This window comes from Sus scrofa, chromosome 2 (assembly GCF_000003025.6).
Source record: "Sus scrofa isolate TJ Tabasco breed Duroc chromosome 2, Sscrofa11.1, whole genome shotgun sequence".
NCBI lineage: Eukaryota > Metazoa > Chordata > Mammalia > Artiodactyla > Suidae > Sus > Sus scrofa.
In genome coordinates, this window is record NC_010444.4 from 63,977,840 (window position 1) to 64,001,878 (window position 24,039).

The 24,039-nt window shown below is 37.1% G+C and overlaps 1 protein-coding gene across 1 annotated transcript; it reads right to left on the reverse strand.

Moving 5' to 3' along the window:
• LOC106504185 (olfactory receptor 7A17-like) lies at window positions 1,355-22,291 on the reverse strand. Its single transcript, XM_013987453.2, has 3 exons — window positions 22,255-22,291; window positions 20,587-20,772; window positions 1,355-2,295 (listed from the first exon to the last, which is right to left on the reverse strand). Exons 1-3 carry the CDS (start codon window positions 22,289-22,291, stop codon window positions 1,355-1,357), a joined length of 1,164 nt encoding a protein of 387 aa, XP_013842907.2.

Consider the following 24,039-nt stretch of genomic DNA (forward strand, 5'->3'; position numbering starts at 1 on the left):
GATGGACACGAAATTTGAGGTTGGTAGATGTAAACACTTAGAATGGATAAGCAATGGGGTCTTATTGTACAGCACATAGAACTATGTTCAACCTCTTAGGTTAGAATGTGATGGACGATAGTATGAAAAAAAAGAATATATGTATATATATAGGGTCACTTTGCTGTACAGCAGAAAATGAAGTAACATTGTAAATCAGCTATAATTTAATGGAAAAGATATTTTCCTGGGTGGATCTCGCAGGCATATATGTATTTGATGATAACTTTTCCAGTCATTATGGAAGGGACTGTAGACACAGCTGAATAAGAGAATGGTATCATAATTTAATTACTACATATTACACATATTATTCTACATTTAATTATTACATACTTAAATTTTACTACTAAATTTAATTACTACATATTGCATATATTCTTAAATTTAATAACTACATATTACACATATTATTCTTAAAGCCTAAATTTAATTACTACATATTACACATATTAAAGTCTATGTTAACAGGAAGAGCAGTTGAGGTACTAATATATAAATAAATGATATAAAAATGTGGATAACTCTGGTATCAGATGTTCCTCTATTATAAAATTTTATGAATTTCTTGGGTTGTCAATGTAGTTATTCATATGAGTAATGCAACTAATGACTCTTCTTTTGGTATACAAAAGAAAAAAAAACTTGGGTAATATATGTCTTTTGAGAAGAAATTATTCTTAAGAAAGGCATGTTGTCCTATGGAAAAAATGAAATTGGCAAATATTTCTTATACCAGATTTGGAAAACATTTGTGAAAGTATGGACATAGAACTGTCTATATATTAGAAAAAAACCTAATAGAGTGAGGTACTTAAATTACACAGAGAAATTGCCAAGTAGAATTTAGTCCATATGAGTAAGACAACTTATGACCATTATTTTAGTAAAACAAAAGAAAAAACTTGGACTATCTGTCACTGAGCAGATATTATTATTATTAAAAAACATACATGGACCTAAGAAATAAATGGTATTTTTGAACATATTTCTGATATAAGTTTGGGGGAAAAAGTGTGAAAGCAGGAAAATGGACAAGTAAAAAAATTGGAGATATATATATATATGTATACATGAATACATTATATATTATACTGTATTTATATAGTTTTCTGCTCTGATAGAGAAGAAAACTTAGTAAATTTTGTTACTTATGGGTAGAGAGAAGTTGAATTCAAAGGAATGGAATTTTCAGGAAATAATAGAAAGACCAAATTCTACATTCACAATCTGATCAAAGACTAGCAATTTCTGGATCCATTTATTTGAGCCCAGCAATCGTGGGCATTTCTTTGTCCCAGCATAATTACTTCATTTATAGTCCAATGAATCGTCTAAGAGCCCCCTTTATGTCTTTGTTCCGCAGACTATAAATGAAAGGGTTCAGCAGGGGTGTGACCACAGTGTACATCACCGAGGTGGTTATGCTGTTGTATGAGCTGTGGGCATCAGCAGGGTTAAGATACACTCCTAGGACTGTACCATAAAATAAGGCAACAACTGAAAGGTGAGAGACACAGGTAGAAAATGCTTTATACTTTCCCTGAGTTGATGAGATTCCTCGTATTGAAGAAACTATCTTAGAATATGAGTAAAGTATTCCAATGAATGGACCACCACTCAGCAGCCCAGCTGCAATGAACACCATTATGTCATTAAGGAAGGTGTCACAACAGGCACCTCGGACCACCTGATTGAGTTCACAGAAAAAATGAGGGATTTCCAAGACTCTACAGAAGGGCAACCACAATGTCATTAAGGTTTGTATCAAGGAATTCAGGGCACTCATCATCCAGGACACCAGAACTAGCAAACCACAGAGCCAGGGGTTCATGATGACTGTGTAGTGCAGGGGGCGGCAGATGGCCACAAAGCGATCATAGGCCATCACGGTCAGGAGAAAGTCATCCAACCCTGCAAAGAGTAGTAAAAAGTATATTTGGCTGATGCAGCCTGCATATGTTATACCTTTGCTCTGCATATGGATGTTCCATAACATCTTTGGGATGGTGGTAGAGGTGAAACAGATGTCGACAAAGGACAGGTTGGAGAGGAAAAAGTACATAGGTGTGCGGAGATGAGGGTTTGAGATGATGGCCAGGAAAATGAGCAGGTTCCCAAACACAGTGATCAGGTACATGGAGAGGAAAAGCCCAAATATAAGGGGCTGCAGTTCTGGTTCATTTGATATTCCCAGAAGAAGAAATTCTGAAATTTGGGTGTCATTCCTTGGTTCCATGTGGTAGAGGAAATGACCTGGAAGTAAACAAAAAATAATATGACTAATTTTTACAAAAATGGCTGTCACTGGCATAGTGAAATACTACAATTTACATTTTGCAGTCATGTAATCAATGCCTATAATTTTGGCATGAAATTTCTCCTCCTCAGGGCCTTCCCTGTGCCATCTCTGATTACAAATACCTGCTCATCTCTCAGCCTTTCCCCCAAGAGGTCCAGTACTTTGTACTTTTTGTGAGAATTTCTTCCAAGATCTTGGGACCTATATATTGCATACTTATCATCTTGAAGGCAAGGAGTATAGTGTGATGAGAGAGAAAAGTCGCTATGGTTCAATGATGGAAAATAATATTAGCAAATTCAAAATCATAGCATGACATGTCAAATGCTGACAAGTAAAATGAAGAAAAAGAGTGTATAATGGAGACAGTGGATGGGGTATTACTCTTCATTGAGTGTGTAGGTGGGCTGGAGAACAAGGTAACATTTGAACAGAAACCTTAAGGAATAGAGATTGGAAGGTTAAGGAAAGATGTGTCTAACAGGAGGAAAGGACAGGACAAGGACCCTGAAGAAGCCACTTGTTACCGATATTCAATGCTCAAAAGAAAGTCAATGTGTCCAGGGGTATGAAAAACAGAGAGGGTGATGAAAAATGGGGCCAGAGAATGCTATGGAATGAAATGGCCTTCCTGCCTCTGCTGAACTTCATGGTACAGGGATTCTCCAATTCACATGTTGTTCCCTGCACTTTATTGATTTTGTTTCCAAGGAAAGCTGAGCATGGAAATGGATCTAATTTTGTTTTCATATTCTGTTAACATTCTGTCATCTGAATTTCCAGGGGAATGTTTTGGGGTATAGAAGCTCAGGTACTGTTTTTTCTAAAGACTCTCATGCCCTACTACGCGCGCGCGCACACACACACACACACACACACACACACACACTCAGTACTGTGGTCTCTGGGGCCATGTGAGTACCAGGCACTTCTCATATCCAACCACAACGTTTAGGAAATGAATGAGACAAGACAAGCTATCAACATCAGATTATCTAACCATACCCTTATACATACTAAGAGAAGTAAGTTAGAAAGAGACAGACAAATCTGTATGATATCACTTATGCGGAATCTAAAATATGGCACAGATGAACTTACCTACAAAACAGAAACAGACTCACAGAAATGAAGAACAGACTTGTGATTGCCAAGGGTGAGGGGGAAGGAAATGGGATGCATGGGGGGTTTGGGATCTGCAGATGCAAACTATTACATTAGAATGGGATAGGCAGTGAGGTCCTATTGTACATCACAGGGAATTATATCTAATCTCTTGGGGTAGACATGATGGAAGATAATATGAGAAAAAGAATGTCTATATATATGTGACTAGGTCACTTTGCTGTGCAGTAGAAACTGGCACAACACTGTAAATCAACTATACTTGAATCAAAATGGCATTCTATTAAAAATAGATTTTTTTCCTTTTCAAAAAAGAAAATAAATTATACCCAAATTCTAGTTGTTAATGTTTTGATGGACGTGTAACTATGGCCTTCAATTCCGCTATGAATATTTTGGGTCCTATGTGTATTTAGACACATGAGACATAATCTCAAAAACATAGTTATAAGAAATAAATAAGTATGAACAAAAAATGATTTAATAAGCTCAGATGGTCCTGGGAAATTGTGATGAGGAGAAAGCTTCCTTGGTTCTGACACCAGATCAACCCCAGTCATTGTTCTCAATGCCCAACATACCTAACAAGGCAGCAAACAAAATTTATCCAAAGACATATTACTTATTGAACATCCCACTAGAAAAATGAGCAAAGTTAATAAAAACACACTTCAGAAAAAAAATACACAAAGTACAATCAAAGGGTGGATGGGTTTTATTTATTTTTTTATTGTCTTTTTAGGGCTGCACCCATGGCATATGGAGGTTCCCAAGCTAGGGGTCCAATCAGAGTTGTAGCACCAGCCTATGCCAGGGCCATAGCAATGAAGAACCTGAGCCTCATCTGAGATCTACCTCACAGTTCATAGCAGCGCTAGATCCTTAACCCATTGAGCGAGGCCAGGGATCAAACCCTGTCTGCATGGATGTTCGTTGGGTTCATTAACTGCCGATCCATGACAGGAATTCCAAAGGGTGGGTTTTAAAAGATGACATGGTGAAAGGCTTTTATTAAATTTATTTTTATTTTTTGCATTAAATTAATTAATTTTAATTTTATTGGCATATAGTTGACTTACAATGTTGTGTTAGTTTCAGGTGTCCAGCATTGTCATCATACACCTCCATCTCTCTGCTTGGAGTCTCACCTACTGGGCCATTTGGAATTTTTCACCCCTTCTCCATCTTCCCAACTGCCTGTAGGCATCTCTTTCATGATTTATTTTTATTTTTATTTTTACTGTGGCATGCAGTGGCTTGATGTGAGATCTCAGTTCCCAGAGCAGGGATTGCATCCTGGCCACAATGGGGAACAGGCTGTGTCCTAACCAGTACACCACTAGGGAACTTCCCAAGGACTGCCCCCCCCTTTTAACATTTCCACAGGGAAAGAAAACTTTCACATACACTTAATTTTGTTGTGTGGGCTATCAATATGACTTTATTTTTTTAACTAAGATATAGTTGATTCACAGTGATGTACCAATTTCTGCTGTCGGGCAAAGTGGCACCATCATATATTCCTTTTCATATATTATTTTCCATTATGGTCTATTCCAAGAGATTGGATATAGTCAATATGGCTTTTATTTTTAGATGGGCTTATGGCATGTGGAAGTTCCAGGGCCATGGGTGGATCTTGAGCCATGGCAGCAACCTGAGCTGCTGAAGTGACAATGCTGGATCCTTAACCTGCTGCACCACAAGGGATGCACACTAATTCCATATCTTCTTTTCCCTATTAGACTGTGAGTGCCTTGAGATGTATAACAATGTTGTATATACTCACCACTTTCCCCCTACACCCAGCACCAGCAGACTTAGTTGGGAACTGTAGCTAAAGAAATATATATCGCATGAACTTGAAAAAATGCAGTCTCACAAAATTGCTGATAGTAGATGATGAAGCAGAACAGAGGCAGGGAAATGCTAAAATAGATGTGGAGAACACACATCATGTTATCAACCTCAGGGCCATGATCCAATTGTTATTCCTATAACTATTCATGTTTATTTTGCCACACGAATTTTAGTGGTCCAATGATGGGTGAGTTTGGCCTTTCTCTCATTTTTCTTTGTAGAATTCTTTCCTTTGTTATGCTTGGGCTTTAAGTTTTTCATATTCTAAGATTAGGTCCCACTAGGGGTTTGGACCATGGGTTGTAAGAATTAAATAGAATAGAATAAATGAAGCATACAAAAACATCAGAATGCATTATACTTAGTAAGGATACATACAAAATCATTACATGGCTCTCTGCTCGGTTGTATGTATGTGCATGTATGTCTGTGTGTATACATGTGTACTTATTTCACTATTTGTGTGTACAGACATGCTGAATCATGATGTAACAGGCATGTCTTACTCCGGGACACGGTCCAAATATCTGGAATCCACTGCAGTAAAGGCAAGAATAGTTTTAAAAGGGCAGTTCCTGCTAATGAGGGTAAAGCAATATGAACGAAGAGCCCAACAGAGGAGCCAGGTTTCAGAAGGAATGGGAAGCCATGTGGTCGATGAAGGACCCTTGGATTTAGGGGTCCACACACTGCTGAATCTTTATTGCTCCACTTGCCTCATCATGTTATCAACCTCAGGGCCATGATCCAATTGTTATTCCTGTTAACTATTCATGTTTATTTTGCTACACTAATTTTAGTGGTCCAATGATGGATGAGTTTGGCCTTTCTCTCATTTTTCTTTGTAGAATTCTTTCCTTTGTTATGCTTAGGCTTTAATTTTTTTTAATCTCTTTTTTGGACACATCCTGTAGGTGTCCTTTTTGTTAAATTTATTTTTTATTAGGGTAGAGGTGATTTACAGTGTTGAGTCAATTTCTGCTGTACAGCATAGTGGCCAAGTCATACGTGTATATACATTTTTTTCTCATATTATCTTCAATTATGATCTATCCCAAGAGGCTTGATATAGTTCCCTGTGCTGTACAGTAGGACCTCATTGCTTATCTATTCTAAATGCAATAGTAGGTATCCTTTTGACACTGGTCCAGGTTCTCTTTCTCATACATCATGCAAAGTCCTCCCCATATCTACTCTATAATGTCCTGCATTTGTCACAATTATCTAGCCCCTTTCCTCAGATGAATTACCCTGGAGGACATTATGCCATACATGTATTTATTTCTTTGAACCCTGCCTTCTCCATTATAATATAAGATCTAAATGAGCAGGAAACCCACTGCTTGGTTCACATTTGTGGTATCATATATGTGTACACTTATACAGAAAAAATTAAGTGGAAATGAGAATTCATAAACAGGATGGCACAAAATAAAACCAGGTTAAGTGTAGTGGAATCAAAATGAAATGGTAAGTGAAATAGAAATGAAAAGAGATTATTACCATTCAGGATGCAAGAAATCTTTCTACGTTTAAAAACAAATAGAGGACACAATTCGACTGAAGGATAGATTTGGCCACACAAAAATTTTAACCTCTCAAACATCATCCCCAATACATCTATAGAGATATGAAATAATTAAATGCAACAGAGTGAAACTAGTGGAAAAACCTTCACTGTCTGGTTGAAAGCTTGTAATCAAATACAATAGAAACTCAGAACCCAATACATAAACTGTGCAAAGAAATTGTATGGTCAATTAGCAACAGAGGAAAATGATAACAAACCCCAAAGCATATGCAGCCTCACCAGTAATGAAATAATTCTTTAGTATTCCCCTTTGACCTACTCAATTAAATTTATTTTAAATGTGAATACCTAATGTGAGAGAAGATATTATGATATGCCTGGCTCACGACTGTGCTTGTAAGGAAGTATCCATGAGTCTGTATCTTGCTAACAAATACAAAACATTCTTAGCTAACACTATATTAATTTTTTAAATGCCCTCCCTTCCATGTACTTGCCTCTAAACCTATTACTCAATTTTCCTACTCTCTAACTACAAAACTCCTCTAATATATTCTGATTTATTGGAACCATTTTATGGTTTCAGTTCTGTCCTCAGTTTTACCTAACTGGACTTCCACTAACATCACTTAATTGTCAACAATTATCTTTGTATTGGAAAATTCAACAGACATTTCCCTTTTTTGCATATTAATAAAGTACTTATAAATTAGTCAACTAACAACAAATATGTCCAACTCTTCTCTCTGAATCTTACCTGAATTAGCTATTCTGTCCCTAGGTTCACCTGGATGGGTACTCTGAAAGGAAGATCTGTGGAATTCTGAATTACTTACAGTTGGTTGATGATGGAGTCTGAAGCTGTGTTCTCAGACAAGATAGAAGGAGTGAAGTGTTAGTCTCAGACAGATGCAGGACTCCCAAAACAGCAAGCATGTTTCCTTCACCTCAAGGCTGTAGAAGCTGAAAGACTGCAGCAGAGGAGGTATTTATGGATCCTCAGGTCTGCTCATTAGGGACATTTCCTTCTTGTTACTCCAACCTCAAGCACATGATTTACCTCAGTACACTTGTCTAGACAGAAGTTTCTCCTAATGATTCTCCGTTCCCCAGAGACCAGGTTAGAAGTTAGGTGAATCCTGATTATATTAATCCTTCTCCATGAACTTGTCTGCTTTCTAGAGGTCTAACCTCTATCACCTTATCCCAACCATGATTCCAACTTTTCTCAAAGGTCTAAAAGTGAGAAATCTGTCTTGATTAGGACAATTGGATTCTCAAGGCATTTACTTGTGGTGGAGACAGAGCCCTGGTATTTCCAGAAAATTATTACTCTTTCAAAAAAGAAAATAATTGAGTTCCCTTAATTTGAAACCTTGAGCACTATACTCTTTGGATTCAAGTAATTTTGTCTAAACAATTAAGATTTTTATATTTATATCACAAATTAGAGCTTTTCATTTAATCCCACATTATAAAATATTTGTTAAGTATAAGATATATATTTAGATATTTGGTGCCATATAATTTGGCTTATTTATTTATAGTCACTAAATTTTTTATGTCGATTTCTTTTTTTATATGCACATTTTTTCATCCTGTCTTCACTAAGTTCCAACCCAATAGGATGGATATATTTCCCTGTGCCATACAGTAGGACTGCACTGCATTTTTTTGTTTGTTTGTTTCTTTGGCTGCATGAGGAAGTTCCAATGCCAGGGATCAAACTCAGGCCACAACCGTGAAAACACTGGATCCATAACCCAATGAGCCAATAGGGAACTCCTAAAAGTTCATTCTTCTACCCCACAGCTTATATATTTTATTTTCATGTCTCTTCTAGGGTGATAGAAACCACCCATGACATATGGAGGGTCCTAGGCTAGGGGTCTAATTGGAGCTGTAGCTACCACCCTACACCACGGCCACAGCAACCATCTGTGACCTATACCACAACTCATGGCAATGCCAGATCTTTAACCCACTGAGCAAGGCCAGGGATCAAGCCCACAACCTCAAGATTCCTAGTTGGATTTGTTAACCACTGAGCCACAACCGGAACTCCTAAAAGTTCATTCTTTCATCCCACAACTTAGTTATTTTTTAAATTTTACTTTATTGGAGTATGGTTGTCTCACAGTGTTGTATTAGTTTCATATGTACAGTGTACAGCAAAATGAATCATACATATAAGTATATCAAGAAGGATATGTAGGGAAGAAGGATCAAGATTGTGGAGGTGTAAGATATCATCCTCGCCTTCTCCCATAAATACATCAAAAACACATCTACATGTAGAATGATTCACAAAGCATATCTACTGAACACTGGTGGAATAACTTAAACCTCAAAAAGGGCAAGAAGCCTTCCATGTAACAGGGTAGAACAAAAGAAAAGAGACAGAGCCAGAGACAGAGCCAGAGACAGAGACAGAGACAGAGACAGAGAAAGAATCAGGACAGGACTAGCACTCCTGAGAGGGAGCTGTGAAAGAGAAAGAACATACACCATGGCAAGCCATCTAAACAACTGGGTGGTCAGCTCAGATGGAGAGACCACAAAATTGCCAAGAAAATGCAATAGCTGGACTGAGGAGGGCAGAGCAGAGAGCTCCACAGATCCCCTGGACCACTGCCCCACACACTATGGCCTGAGACACTCAGGCAGAGGTTGGGCCCTGAGACTCAGATTCTGGAGGTGAGTTCCAGGGAGAGGACTAGGACTGGCCATGTGGAGACAGCCTGAGGGGCTACGGAGTGGAACACCACAGCCAAGGGAACATAGGTGAAGGTCTGGGCCCACAGGAAGCAAGGTGCCATTGCTGGAGAGGGTGAGAAGTGGTGGTCAGACTCCCATAGGAATCACCCTGCACACATGCAGACTCTCAGAAGGTGGGGCACCTGTGGCTCAGGCTATGGGTGTCGAGAGGCCACTTGCTCAGGCTATGGGAGGCTGAGTGCTTCTTGTGTGGGCTACGGGTGACTGGGCACCTCTTGTGTGGGCTAAGGGCAGCAGGGAGGCTAAGCATGACATGGTGCTGCTTGTGTGATCTATGGGTGGCAGGGACAAACCACTGCAGACATCTCAGAAACCAGAGGGAGGTATATCCTACCACCACTAGGGGTCCATGAACAGGTACCCCTTGCAGTGCCAATCACTCAGAGGGCACCACAGAGGAGGGCATTGTGACCCAACACCACCTGTTGTTACTGTCACTCTCCTAGGAACTCAAACATCCTGCCAGAGCCACTGGCAAATGCTCTGGGCACCACCTAAATATGCCTGAGGCTCATTACCTCTTCCCAGGACCCTGCAACTAGGAATAGCCTGTGCCACCTTCCTGCAGGTCCTTGATACTGTCAAAAGCATAGCAACCAGGCAAAGACTACTATGCCTGCCCATTGCCTCCTTCTCCCTGGAAACACAGTCAGCACCCTCGGGGTAACAGACTGCTCACACTGAAGAAAGAAATAGAAATTATCCAATTCTCATGCCAAAAATAGTACTGCTTCAAAACAACATCATCAACAACAACAACAAGAAAGGGGTGAACGTGTGTAGAAATAGCCCACCAAGACTGCCCTTTGACTACCCTAAATTTCCAGAAAAAGAAGAACATAAGCAAAATGAAGAAGCTCAGGAACCATTCCCAGTTAAAAGAACAGGAGAATTTACCTGAAGCAGCAAACAATGAAACAGACCACTGAGGTCTGACAGACAGTGAGTTCAAAAGGGAGACAGTGAAAATATTGAAGGAACTATGAGTGGATATAAACAGTAATGCAGGTTACATTAAAGAGGAACCAGAAACTATAAGGAGGAGCCAAGAAAAAGTAGAAAATTCATTTGCAGAGACACGAACTGAGCTAAAGGCAGTAAAGAGCAGAATGAATAATGCAGAGGAACAAATTAATGACTTGGAGAATAATGGAAATCACGCAATCAGGACAGCAGACAGAAAACCAAATGACAAAACAAGAGTGCATATAAGAGGTCTATGGGATAATATATAGCAGGTCAATCTATGCCTAATAAGAATTCCAAAAGGAGAAGAAAAAGAAAAGGGGATTGAAGATATATTTGAAGAAATTATGTCTGAAAATTTCCAAATCTAAATGAGACTGATATCAAGATACAGGAAGTACAGGGTCGACAAAAAGTCAAACCCAAACAGGCCCAAAACAAGACATAATAAAAAATGGCAAAATGGAGTTCCCATCGTGGTACAGCGGTTAACAAATCCAACTAGGAACCATGAGTTTACGGGTTTGGTCCCTGCCCTTGCTCAGTGGGTTAACAATCTGGCGTTGCCGTGAACTGTGGTGTAGGTTGCAGATGCGGCTCGGACCCCACGTTGCTGTGGCTCTGGCGTAGGCCGGTGGCTACAGCTCCGATTCGACCCCTAGCCTGGGAACCTCCATATGCTGTGGGAGCAGCCCAAAGATAGCAAAAAGACAAAAAAAATGGCAAAAGATAAAGAAAGGATTCTAAAGACAGCAAGAGAAAAACAAAGCTTTAAGTATAAGGGGACCCCCATAAGGCTATCAGCTGAACTCTACAGAAACATTACAGGCCAGAAGAGAGTGGCAAGATATACTCAAACTTCTAAAAGGGAAAAATGTGCAGCCTAGAATCTTCTACCCAGCAAGAATATCATTTAAAATAGAAGGAGTAATAAAGAATTTCTCTAACTAACAAAAGCTAAAGGAATACAGCAATACTAATAGAAACCCAATCTAATAGAAATAATGAAAGGGCCCCCCTAAATAAAAAAGAAGTAAGAAGAAAGAGGATGTAGGAAATCACAATTGGAAAGCAATCCCTTAAATAACCCAGTATACAGATCCAAAAGAAAAAAAAAAAAAAAACTACTGTAAAAGGGATGAGAAACACAAGGAACAGCAAAATGTCAAACAGGAACATGTTAAAAAAGAACTTCAAAATAATAGAATGTGGAGAAGGAAAGTAATGAAATCTAGACTCTTTTTTTTTTAAGAATGTGTTTGAGCTAAAGCAAGCATATATAAGAACGGATTAACATACTTAAAAAACAGGGCAACCACAAAACAAAGACAAATATTATGTTCACAAAAACCTCGAAAGGAAAGTACACAGCATAAAATAAATGAAATCATCCAATCAAAATGAAAGGAAGAAAGGAGAAACATAGAATCACCTGGAAAACAAGCCTCAAAATGTTGATAAATACATATTTATCAATAATTACCTTAAATGTCAGTGGACTGAATACTCCAATGAAAAGATACAGAGTGGCGGACTGGGTAAAATCATAAGAGCCTATAATATGCTGTCTACAAGAGACTCAACTTAGGACAAAGGACATATATAGATTGAAAGGGAGGAGATGGGAAACGATAGTTCATGTGACTGGAAAAGACAGAAAAGCAGGAGTTTCAATAATTGTAACAGACAAAATAGATTTTAAAATGAAGGCCATAAAGAAAACAAAGAAGGACACTATTCAATGGTAAAAGGATCCATTTGAGAGGAGGATATTACAATGGTCAATATATATGCCCCTAATATAGGAGATACCTACAACAAATAGTAACAGACATAAAATAAGAAATTGATGGGAATACAATCATAGTAGGAGACTTTAACACCCCACTCACATCACTGGACAGATCCCCTAGACATAAAATCAATAAGGCAACAAATATCCTGAAGGACACAATGGAAAACATAGACTTAGTTGGCATTCAGGACATTACAGCCCAAAAAATCAGATCATAGATTCTATTCAAGTGTACATGGAACATTCTCAAGGATGGACCACATACTGTGGCAAAAAACTAACCTCAACAAATTTAAGAGTATAGAAATTATTTCAGATATCTTCTCTGATCACAAAGCCAAGAAACTAGAAATCAACCACAGGAAAAGAAATCAACGTCATACACAACATTAACAAAAGAAAAGTCAAAAACCACCTCATCATCTCAATAGATGCAGAAAAAGCATTTGACAAAGTCCAACAATGCTTCATAAAAACCCTTACCAAAGTGGGTATAGAGGGAATATTCCTTAACATGATTAAAGCCATTTATGACAAACCCACAGCAAAGATAGTACTCAATGGAGAAAAGCTGAAAGCCTTCCCACTAAAATCTGGAACAAGATAAGGTTGCCCACTCTCACCACTGTTATTCACCATAGTACTGAAAGTCCTAGCCACAGCAATCAGACAAACAAAAGAAACAAAAGGCATCCAAATAGGAAGAGAAGAGATAAAACTGTCACTGTATGCGGTTGACATGACTATATATAGAAAATCCTAAGGACTCAACCCAAAAACTACTTGAACTGATCAACAAATTCAGCAAAATAGCAGGATAGAAGATTAACATTCAGAAATCAGTCACAGTTCTGTATACTAACAATGAAATATTAGAAAAGGAATACAGAAATACAATACCTTTTAAAATTGCACAACAAAAAATAAAATACCCAGGAATACACCTGACCAAGGAGGTAAAGGACTTACATGCTGAGAACTAGAAAACATTCATCAAGGAAATCAAAGAAATGGAAAGATATTCCATGCTCCTGGGTCAGAAAAATTAATATTATAAAAATGTCCATACCAGCAAAAGCAATCTATAGATTCAATGCAATCCCTATCAAATTACCCATGACATTTTTCACAGAACTAGGATGCAAAGTCCAAAAATTTATATGGAACCAAAAAAGACCCAGAATTGCCAAAGCAATGCTGAGGAACAAAAACCAAGCAGGAGGCATAACTCTCACAGATTTCAGGCAATATTACAAAGCCACTTTGTCATCAAGACCATGTGGTACTGGTACCAAAACAGACAGACAGACCAATGGAACAGAAGAGAGAACCCAGAAATAAACACAGACCCTACGGTCAATTAATCTTTGACAAAGGATGTAAGAACATAAAGTGGGAAAAAGACACTTTTTTTTTCAGCAAGTATTGCTGGGAAACCTGGACAGCTGCATGCAAAATCAATGAAACTGGAACACACCCTCACACCATGCACCAAAATAAACTCAAAATGGCTGAAAGACTTCAATATAAGACAAGATACCATCAAACTCCTGGAAGAGAACATAGGCAAAACATTCTCTGACATCAACCTTAAAATTTTTTTCTCAGGTCAGTCTCCCAAAGCAACAGAAATAAAAGAAAAAATAGACCAAGGGGACCCAATCAAACTGACAAGCTTTTGCACAGCAAAGGAAACCAAAAAGAAAACAAAAAGACAACTTACAGAATGGGAGAAAATAGTTTCAAAGGATTCGGCTTACAAGGGCCTAATCTCTAGAATATACAAACAATTTATGCTACTCAACAGCTAAAAAAAGCCAACAACCCAACTGAAAAATGGGCAAAGGACCTTAATAGATATTTCTCCATGGAAGATATACAGATGGCCAGCAAGCACATGAAAAAATGCTCAACATCCCTGATTATTAGAGAAATGAAAATCAATACTACCATGAGGTACCACCTCATACCAGTCAGATTGGGCATCATTAATAAGTCCACAAACAACAAAAGCTGGAGGGTGTGTGGAGAAATGGGAACCCTCCTGCACTGCTGGTGGGAATGTAAGCTGCCACAACCACTCTGGAGAACAGTATGGAGGTATCTTAGAAAATGATACATAGAACTACCATATGATCCAGCATTCCCACTCTTTGGCATATATCCAGACAAAACTCTACTTAAAAAAACATATGTACCAACAGGTTCATTGAATCACTATTCACAATATCCAAGACATGGAATCATCCCACATGTCCACTGATAGATGATTGGATCAGGAAGAAGTGATATGTATATACAACAGAATACTCCTCAGCCATAAAAAGAACAAAATAATGCCATTTGCAGCAACATGAATGAAACTAGAGACTCTCATCCTGAGTGAAGTAAGTCGGAAAAAGAAAGATATACTGTGTGATATCACCTATATCTGGAATATAATATATGGCCTAAATGATCCTTTCCACAGAAAAGAATATCACGGATTTGGAGAATAGACTTGTGGTTGCCAAGGGGGAGGGGAGGGAGTGGGAGGGACTGAGAGCTTGGGGTAAATAGTTGCCAAATGTTGCCTTCAGGATGGATCAGCAATGGGATCCTGCTGTGTAGCACTGGGAACTCTGTCTAGTCGCTTATGATGGAAGGTGTAATGTGAGAAAAAGCAATGTAGATATAAGTGTAACTGGGTCACCATGCTGTACAGTAGAAAAAATATAGCATAAATAAAAGATTTAAAAAAAAGAACTCATAAAATAAAAACAATGGTAAGGACAATAAAACCAGGAGAAGGAAAGGCTAGTGAATTCAAGCAGTTGTATTAAATTGTATTTAATAGAAATTTAAGACTGAATTATGAATTAAGATTTATAAAATGAAATTTAGTCATAAAAACTTGGGTCTCTAATTAAAAACTATAATGGCAAAGACCCACAAATAAATAATATGAAGATGTAATTTTTGAAAAAGAGACACAGTATCTAAAGTTATGCTTTCTATCAATACAAACATAAACAGATACAAATGTGCTTATGAAAAAGAGGTGATAGTTGGCTGAACATGAAAGAATTTCTTCCACAGAGGGGAGAAGATGATTACTATTTTAAAAAACAAATATAACTGCAGAGGGCAAAAAGTTACCGGTAAGGAAATACAGTTGAAATAAGAAAACAGTACATATAAAATTATGTTAAAACTGCCAAGGAAGGAGAAAAACTTTCTATGTATAAAATGCAACAAGGGAGATTATGATTTTGTTAACTAATAAAACTGACCACATGAAATATATATACTTTCACATGTTCTCTCCTATATATAATTATTTGTCTATCTATCATCTATCTATCATCTATCTATCATCTCTATCATCTATCTATCATGTATCTAATCATCTATCTACCTACCTGTCTATAGGAGTTGATGCCAAACAGCAAAGTTAGTGGAAATAAATTTTTCTGAAAATATGGAATAAAAAACAATATTTAAAACTTGTGCTCCCATATATAAAATGTCCAAAGAACTTTCACATTCAACTTGCAATAGAGAAAGTTAGTGTGGAAAAAACAAAAAATAAAAGGAGACTTACCAGTAATGAAATAACTACAAAAAATATTTAGTATTCCTCTTCAGATTTATTATACATTTTATGTGACTACACAACATGTCTTACTCCTTGGATAACTGATGATGAAGACTGAAGCTCTGTCACCAGACAAGACAGTAGAGAGTAGTAAAGCATCAGACCCTAATCTAGATTCACGACTTCAAAAGCAAGTACAATGTCCTATTCAGCTTGAGGGTACGGACACCAAGGGAAGGTAGCAGAGGAGATATTTGTAGTTCTCTATACCTGCTCATTCGGTGCTTTTCCTTTCAGGTATTCCAACCTCTAAGTATATGATTTCCCTCTGGGTCTCTGGAATAAACAGAAAGGAAATATTTTCTTAATGATTCTCTAATCCTAAGAGACCAGATTGGAAGTCAAGTGAATTCAGTCTTTATTACTCCTTGTCCTTGATCTTGTCAGAGGCCTAACCTCTATTGCCTTACCCCAACCATAAATTAACATTTTCTGCTAAGGCAGAGATTAAGGAACTTTTCAGCGCTAGGTTTCTTTGATCCTCAAAAGATTAATTTGTGGTGGAACACAGCCCTCCTGTCCTCAGAAAATTGTTCTTCTTTCCCCTTTCAAAAAAGGGGGGAAGACTGTACTCTTTTGATAGGTAATTTTGGGCATCACATATTCCGGATTCTTGACAATTTCGTCTAAAACTTAGTGATGTCATAATTATCACAAGTTAAGAGCTATCATTTAATATCTCCTTATAAAATATGTTAATCATGAAATATCCATTTATATATTTTAATGCTATTTATCCTGAGATTAGCATCTTATGGGCTTTGCCTGATTTAATTTGTAGACAAGTTAGTGCTATAAGGTAGTATTATTAAGAGGTCAATTCCCCAGTGCAGAAATATTCCAAAGCAGTTTAATCATCTGTCCAAAGGCTCAAATTGAGGAAGGAAAAGGTCTTGATAGGAATTCTGTAATGTTGCTTCCAGGTTTAAAACTGTCAGACAATGTTTCTCAACCAGACATAATTTGTCCCTGGAGACATTTGTCAATACCTGAAGAAATGCTGCTAAACACCTAAATGTCCAATACAAATAATAGTACATCTGTAAATGTCAACATGAGAAGGGGAGAAACCTATTCTATACCAGCGTTTCCACAACTTCAATGTGCATAAGAATCACCTAGCATTGCAGTTCTGATTGAGATTCTGATTCGTCAGGTCCTTGTGGTTCCAGAGATTCCAAAAATCAAAAACCCTGGGTGATGGTGTCACAGGTTGTAGTCTGTGGACAGTCCATCCAAATGCAGCAAAAAGCATATTTTTTCTCAAGTGCAAATGGAACTTTCTCGAGAATATCACACTTTGGGACAATGTAAATTTCAAAAAATTTAGAAGATTTAGCTATATCAAACATTCTCTATTCACAATGGTATGAAATTACAAATCAACTATTGAAAGAAATATGGAAAAATCACAACAATATGCAGGTTAAGCAAGATGGTACTTAAAAACTATTGGGGAGTTCCCGTCGTGGCGCAGTGGTTAACAAATCCAACTAGGAACCATGAGGTTGGTTCGATCCCTGCCCTTGCTTAGTGGGTTAACGATCTGGCGTTGCCGTGAGCTGTGGTGTAGGTTGCAGACGCGGCTCGGATCCCGAGTTGCTGTGGCTCTGACATAGGCTGGCAGCTACAGCTCCGATTAGACCCCTAGCCTGAGAAACTCCATATGCTGCGGGAGCGGCCCAAGAAATAGCAAAAAGACAAAAAAAAAAAAAAAAAAAAAAAAAAAAAACTATTGGGTCAATTAAGAAATTGAAGTAATACTAAAAAAGTTCTAAAGACAAATGAAAATATGACATACCTAAAACTCTAAGATGAAGCAAAAATGTTTTTAAGAGGGAGGTTTATAGTAATACATATCTACCTGAAGAAACAAGAAAGATCTCTAAGAAACAATTTAACTTTACACCTAAAGGAAGTAGTAAAGAAGAACAAACAGCCCAAAGTCAGTAGAAGGAAGGAATCAATAAAAATCAGAGCAGAAATAAATGAAATAAAGATGCTAAAGGGGATAGAAAAGATCACTGACACTAACAGCACATTCTTTGAAAATATAAACAAAATTGACATTTACTACCTTCACTAAGAAAAAAGACAGAAGTATCTAACTAATAAAGTAATAAAAGAAGGAGGAGATACTACATCCAAAAAATACAGAAACAGGAGTTCCCACTGTGACACAGTGGGTTAAGGACCTAGTGTAGCTGCAGCTATGGTGTAGGTTACAGCTGCAGCTTAGATTCAACCCCTGGCCTGGGAAATTCCATATATCACAGGTGCAGCTTAAAAACAAAGAATAAAAGGAAACACTGAGTAGTTACGCTTTAAGCCACATGGGAAGTCCACCTTTTTTGTTTATTACTTCATTTTCAGATATAGGTTTTGAAAGTTTTTCTTCCTTTTTGTCAATTGTCTCTTCAGTTTTTTTGGATTGTTTCTTATGCTATGCAGAAGCTTTATAGTTTGATATTGTATCACTTTTTTATTTGGCTTTTGTTGTTTGTGATTTTGATGTCATATTCTAAAAATCATAGAAAGCACCAATGTCAAGGACATTTTCTCTATATTTTATTCTAAGAATTTTACAATTTTAGTTATGTTTAAGCCCTTACTACTTGTTGAGTCAAATTTTTTTGAGTTGTGAATGATAGGGCTCCAATTTTAATCTTTTGAGTATTTACTTTTGCCAGCACAGTTTTTAAAGGGAATCTACTTTCTTAATTGAACATTCTGGCTTTATTGTTAAATACTAGTATACATATATGAGTGGTTTTATTTCCAGGCCCTCAATCTTGTTACATTGATGTATGTGGCTCATTTTATAGCAGTACAATACTGTTTTAATTTCTAAAGTTTTGTAATAAAATTTGAAATTAGGAAGTACAGTGCCTTCAACTTTGTTCTTCTTTCTTAGGCTTGCCTTGGCTATTTGGGGTCTTTTATGTTTCCATAAATATTTTAGGATTGTTCTATAAATTGTTGTGAATATTGCAATTATATTTTTACAGAGATTTCAAGGAATTTTTAGATGGGCTTTGGCAGTATGTACATTCTTTTAATATTAAATATTCTGATGCATAAACAAGGATATTTTTAAATGTATTTGTATTATGTTCATTTTTAATGCAATGTCTTACATCTTTTTTTAATCATTTATATATATATATATTTTCTACTGTACAGCATGGTGACCCAGTTACACTTACATGTATACATTATTTTTTCTAACATTACATGTTCCATCATAGGTGACTAGACAGAGTTCCCAATACTACACAGCAGGATCCCATTGCTAATCCATCCTTAAGGCAACATTTGGCAACTATTTACCCCAAGCTCCCAGTCCCTCCACTCCCTCCCCTTCCCCCTTGGCAACCACAAGTCTAAGTGTGTATATCTTTTAGTTCCTTTGTTAAATTTTATTTTATTGTTTTTGATGATATTATACATTGGGCTATTGTTTTATTTACTTTTTAGAACGTTCACTGTTGGTTCACAGAAGGTAAATTAATATTTACATGTTGATTTGGTATTCTGAAAGTTAATTTGCTTACCACTTCTAAAATATATTTTTTGGCACCTTTAGGAATTTATATATAAGATGCCATCATTTTAAACAAAAAAAAATTTACTCCTTCCTTTTAGTTTTGGATGCTTTTTCACTCTTTCCTTTCCAAATGATCTAGCTATGATTTTTTAGTGCTATGTTAAACTGGAGTAAGGAATGTGGCATCCTTGCCTTCATTCTTATCTTAGAAACCTTTGAACATTTCACTGTTGAGTATGATATTAACTGTGACTGGTCATATATTTTTTTGAGGTGTGATCTGTCTATAGAAATTGGTTGAGACTTGGTATCATGAAAGGAAGTTGAATTTATCAGAAGATTTTTCTGCATCTTTTGAAATTGTCATGTTGGATTTACCATAGTTCTATCAGTTTGGCTTATCCCATTGATCGATTGATTTCATATAGGGAACTACCCTTGTATTCTAGGAATGAATTCCTCTTTCTCATAATGTATGATTCTTTTATTGAACTGTTAATTTTGGTTTACTAGTATTTTTGATAATATATGCATCTGTAATAATCTGGGATGTCAGCTTTTCATTTTCTTGTAGTATGTTTATCTGGGGTTGGTATCAGGGTAATGCTGGCCTTGTAAAATGAATTTGGGAGCATTCACTCTTCTGAAAATATCTGGTAGATTTTTATAATAATTGGTGTTAATTTTTCTTTACAATTTTAGTAGAATTCACCAGGGAAATTATTAGGCCCTTATTTGTTGTTGTTGTTGTTGTTTCTCTCGAGAAGTTAAGGTTACTGTGTCATTCTCCCTAGTCTTTATTTGTTGGTCAGATTTCTATTTTTTCACTATTTAGTCTTGGTAGGTAAATCCCATCAGCTGTCAGACTGTCCAAGGTACTGGGTATTCTCTCTGGAGGTGTTCACAGGTGGAGGTTTTCTGGAGTCCTTGAATGGGAAGACTTGTGGCCTGAATAATCAGGTTACCTGGTTCTTGGGTCCCTAGGGTCTTTCCTAGTGTCTGAGACCTTCAGGAGAAGGGGCAGGGTCTCGGCATCCCTGGGGGGTAGACTTGGCACTTGATCCTGTGGTGATGAGCATGACACCAAGTTCTGTGGGGCCAGCAAGGTATTCTAGGTCCAGGGTTGCTAACAAGGTGTCCGGGACCACTGTGATGAACTTTGACACCTTAGTCAGTGGTGACTGGCTTTTTCCTGGGAAAGGTTGAGATCGTTAGTTTGAGTGAGTTTGCTGAGAGCCTGGGGACCCATAGGCTATGTTGGTGCCATGCTGAGCCTGGAAGTTGGAACTCTGGGGCTAGCCTTGTGCTTGGGCAGGCTACAAACCTATGCCTGAAGGACCTGCATGGACCATATGCAGGAGGCTTCATAGACTGTGTGAGGGAGCTTCAGGGACTATGTGTAGGAACTGGCATGGACCCTGAGACCATGAGGTCCAGACTGGTAGTGGCTCAAGCAGGGAGTTCATGTGTACAAGAAATGGTCTGAAGTCTAGACACACAGGTGTTAGCACAGTACTAGTATGGGCCTGGCACTGGAGTCTGAGGTGAAGTCGGGTACTCACTTTCTTCCTATTTCTCCATTTAGATGTTTCTCTCTTCTCACTGGGATATCTAGGCTTGTGATCAGGGTGATAGGGGTAATGTGAAACTGTCCTTCTAACTCTATTCAATGCATCTTTTAAAAATTAGTTTGCTTCATCAAGGAGCTGTAATGTCTCACCTGGAATCCTTTGCTTCTATGAAGGTATTTTTTTGTGGGTGGATAGTGCTTCAATTTGATGTTTCTGGGAGGAGACACAAATTCCTATATTGTGATCTTGCTGTTGCCACCCAGGGAAAATCTCTACTTCCACTATTACCTCTACATTTTAAATATATTAAGTTTGTTGCAAGCCATGCTCTAATAAATTAGTTAAAAGGGAAAAATCTAATGATGCATGACTGAGGGTCAGATCTAGAGTACAGGTAGCTGACTCACACACTGAGCAGCTATGGGGGATAGGCCTTGAAACTGGGCAGAAAGCAAAACATATGGCTGAATGCATAGTGGAATAAATTAAGGCTATTTACATACGATAAACTCATTTTTTTTGTAAGCCTGATTAACCACATACAGAAACGAATGAAGTAACTACAATTTAGCTTAAGACAGAAGAGCACTACGGCCAGGGCATAATAATGGATGAGCCTTAGAAACATTATGTAGAGACTGACAGCTAATTAAAGATTCATGTTGAACCTAGCAGAACTTGGAACAACTCCAGAACATACCATATAATTTCAGTATGTTTATATATAAATGGAATATCATTTCATTTAGGATGGCTTGTCGTGCACTCTCTTAACAAATGTAATCATCCAATTCAATGATATTGATGGGAGGTATAATAATTCACAGCGTCTTTGGTTTGAATGTTCTGATATTTGAAGCTAGCATTTCTGATTACTCTGTTATTCCCTTCTTTCCTTTTTCACACAACTGTATTGGAGTTCCCTGGTGGCTCAACAGTTTAGGGATATGGCATTATCACTGCTGTAGCTTGGGTTTCCTTCTGTGGTATGGGTGTGATCCTTGGACTGGGAACTTCTCAAGCTGTGAGTGTGACCAAAGACAACTCAAAACAAAACAAAACCAAAAAAAAAAAAAAAAAACAAATGACTTCAGCGATATTACTTTCCAGATACCCAGGGAAGTTTGCAAGGACATCCATGTTTGTATACAAAAACTAATGATCTTGACTCATATGAGTAGGCAGGAATTCAAGTTCTTTTATGGGTCAGTTTTGATCATGAAAATTAAAGAAATTTCTTTGTATAACATGGGGGTATACAGTGGATGATATTGTCCATTCACCACTCATTTTATTTATGACTACATTTGGAATGAATGAGATATTTTATTTAGAAAAATTGAAGCGATATTCACAATAGCTAAACAAGGAAACAGTGTAAATGTTCATTGGCAGATGAACGGATTAAGAAGATGTGGTAGATACACAATTGGAATCCTACTCAGCCATAAAAAAGAACAAAGTAATGCTATTTGCAGCAACATGGATGGAACTAGAGACTCTCATACTAAGTGAAGTAAGTCAGAAGGAGAAAGACAAATACCATATGATATCACTTATATCTGAAATCTAATATACAGCACAAATGAACCTTTTCACAGAAAAGAACATCATGGACTTGGAGAATAGACTTGTGGTTGCAAGGGGGAGTGGGAGGGAGTGGGATAGACTGGAAGTTTGGGGTTAATAGATGCAAACTATTGCCTTTGGAATGGATAAGCAATGAGATCCTGCTGTATAGCACTGGGAACTATGTCTAGTCACTTATGATGGGGCATGGTAATGTGAGAAAAAAGAATGTATACATGTATGTGTAACTGGGCCACCATGCTGTGCAGTAGAAAATTGACAGAACACTGTAAACAAGCTATAATAAAAAAATCATTATATAAAAATTTTAAAAAGAAAAATAAAAATCTTTAAAAAAAGGAAAATGAAAAAGTCAAATTTTAGGTATCACAGGATGTTTTCAACCAGGAACAGTGAGCTAATTCAATAAAAAATATAAAACAGATTAATCAATATTTCACCTCACTAAATACGTCCTCTTATACACCTACACTACTCTTCTATACTTCAGCTAATAGTAGTACAGCTTGAAAAAAAATGTCATACCTAATAATATAAAGTATAATTGAAATTTATTTCATTATATACCTGGTCAACTTTGACTTCAATGACATAATAACTCAATCTATCTATTGCTATTTGTGTTTCAGTGTATACTACACTGGCAGATGTATGTATTTAATACTGAGGTTTTTTTTCCCCAGGGACTATGGCAGGCAATGTAGACACAGAGATTGTTAAGAGAACAGAATGCTAATTAGGATTTATTAGAATAAAACCCAATGACCTGTTTTAAAACACACTAGCATGATAAAGTCTACACTATCAGGAAGACCAACAAAGGAGATGATATAAAAAGGAATGGTGTACACAGAAATGAAAAACTATGTTCTCAGATTTTTCCTCATCTATAAAGTTATTAAAATGGCCTAGTAGGAAAGTTTAGTTTTTTTTCAATTTTTGTTTTAAACCATGACTATTCTTTTAGTAAAACTTAAGAGTTTTACCTGGGGTGATATTTGTCATTTGAGTAGAAATTATTCTTAATAAATCCAAGCCGTTCCATGGATAAATGGGATTTTCCAATATTTGCCATATCAATGTTTGGGAATAAAGTAATAAAAACAGGAAGAAACAAATAGGAGGTAAAACTGCTAGTCATGTGTGAGAGAAGAGAGCTTAATAAAGTGAGTAAATTGTATAGAATACTTAAAAAATGAAAATTCGAGGAAACAAAAGAGCTACTTCTACTACCACAGTCTGATTAAAGAATCACAACTATGACTCTGAGGTTTTGAACCTTGCAGTCATGGGTATTT

Bases quoted from the DNA above. Each gene is read 5' to 3' on its own strand.
- LOC106504185 (XM_013987453.2), bottom strand. From the start codon at position 22,291: ATGGATGTCCTTGCAAACTTCCCTGGGTATCTGGAAA. The intron at 20,773-22,254 runs GTAATATCGCTG...AACCTTTCCCAG, and splicing joins CTTCCCTGGGTATCTGGAAA to GAAAAAGCCAGTCACCACTG. The intron at 2,296-20,586 runs GTCTCAGACACT...GTTTACTTCCAG, and splicing joins CCCTGCCCCTTCTCCTGAAG to GTCATTTCCTCTACCACATG.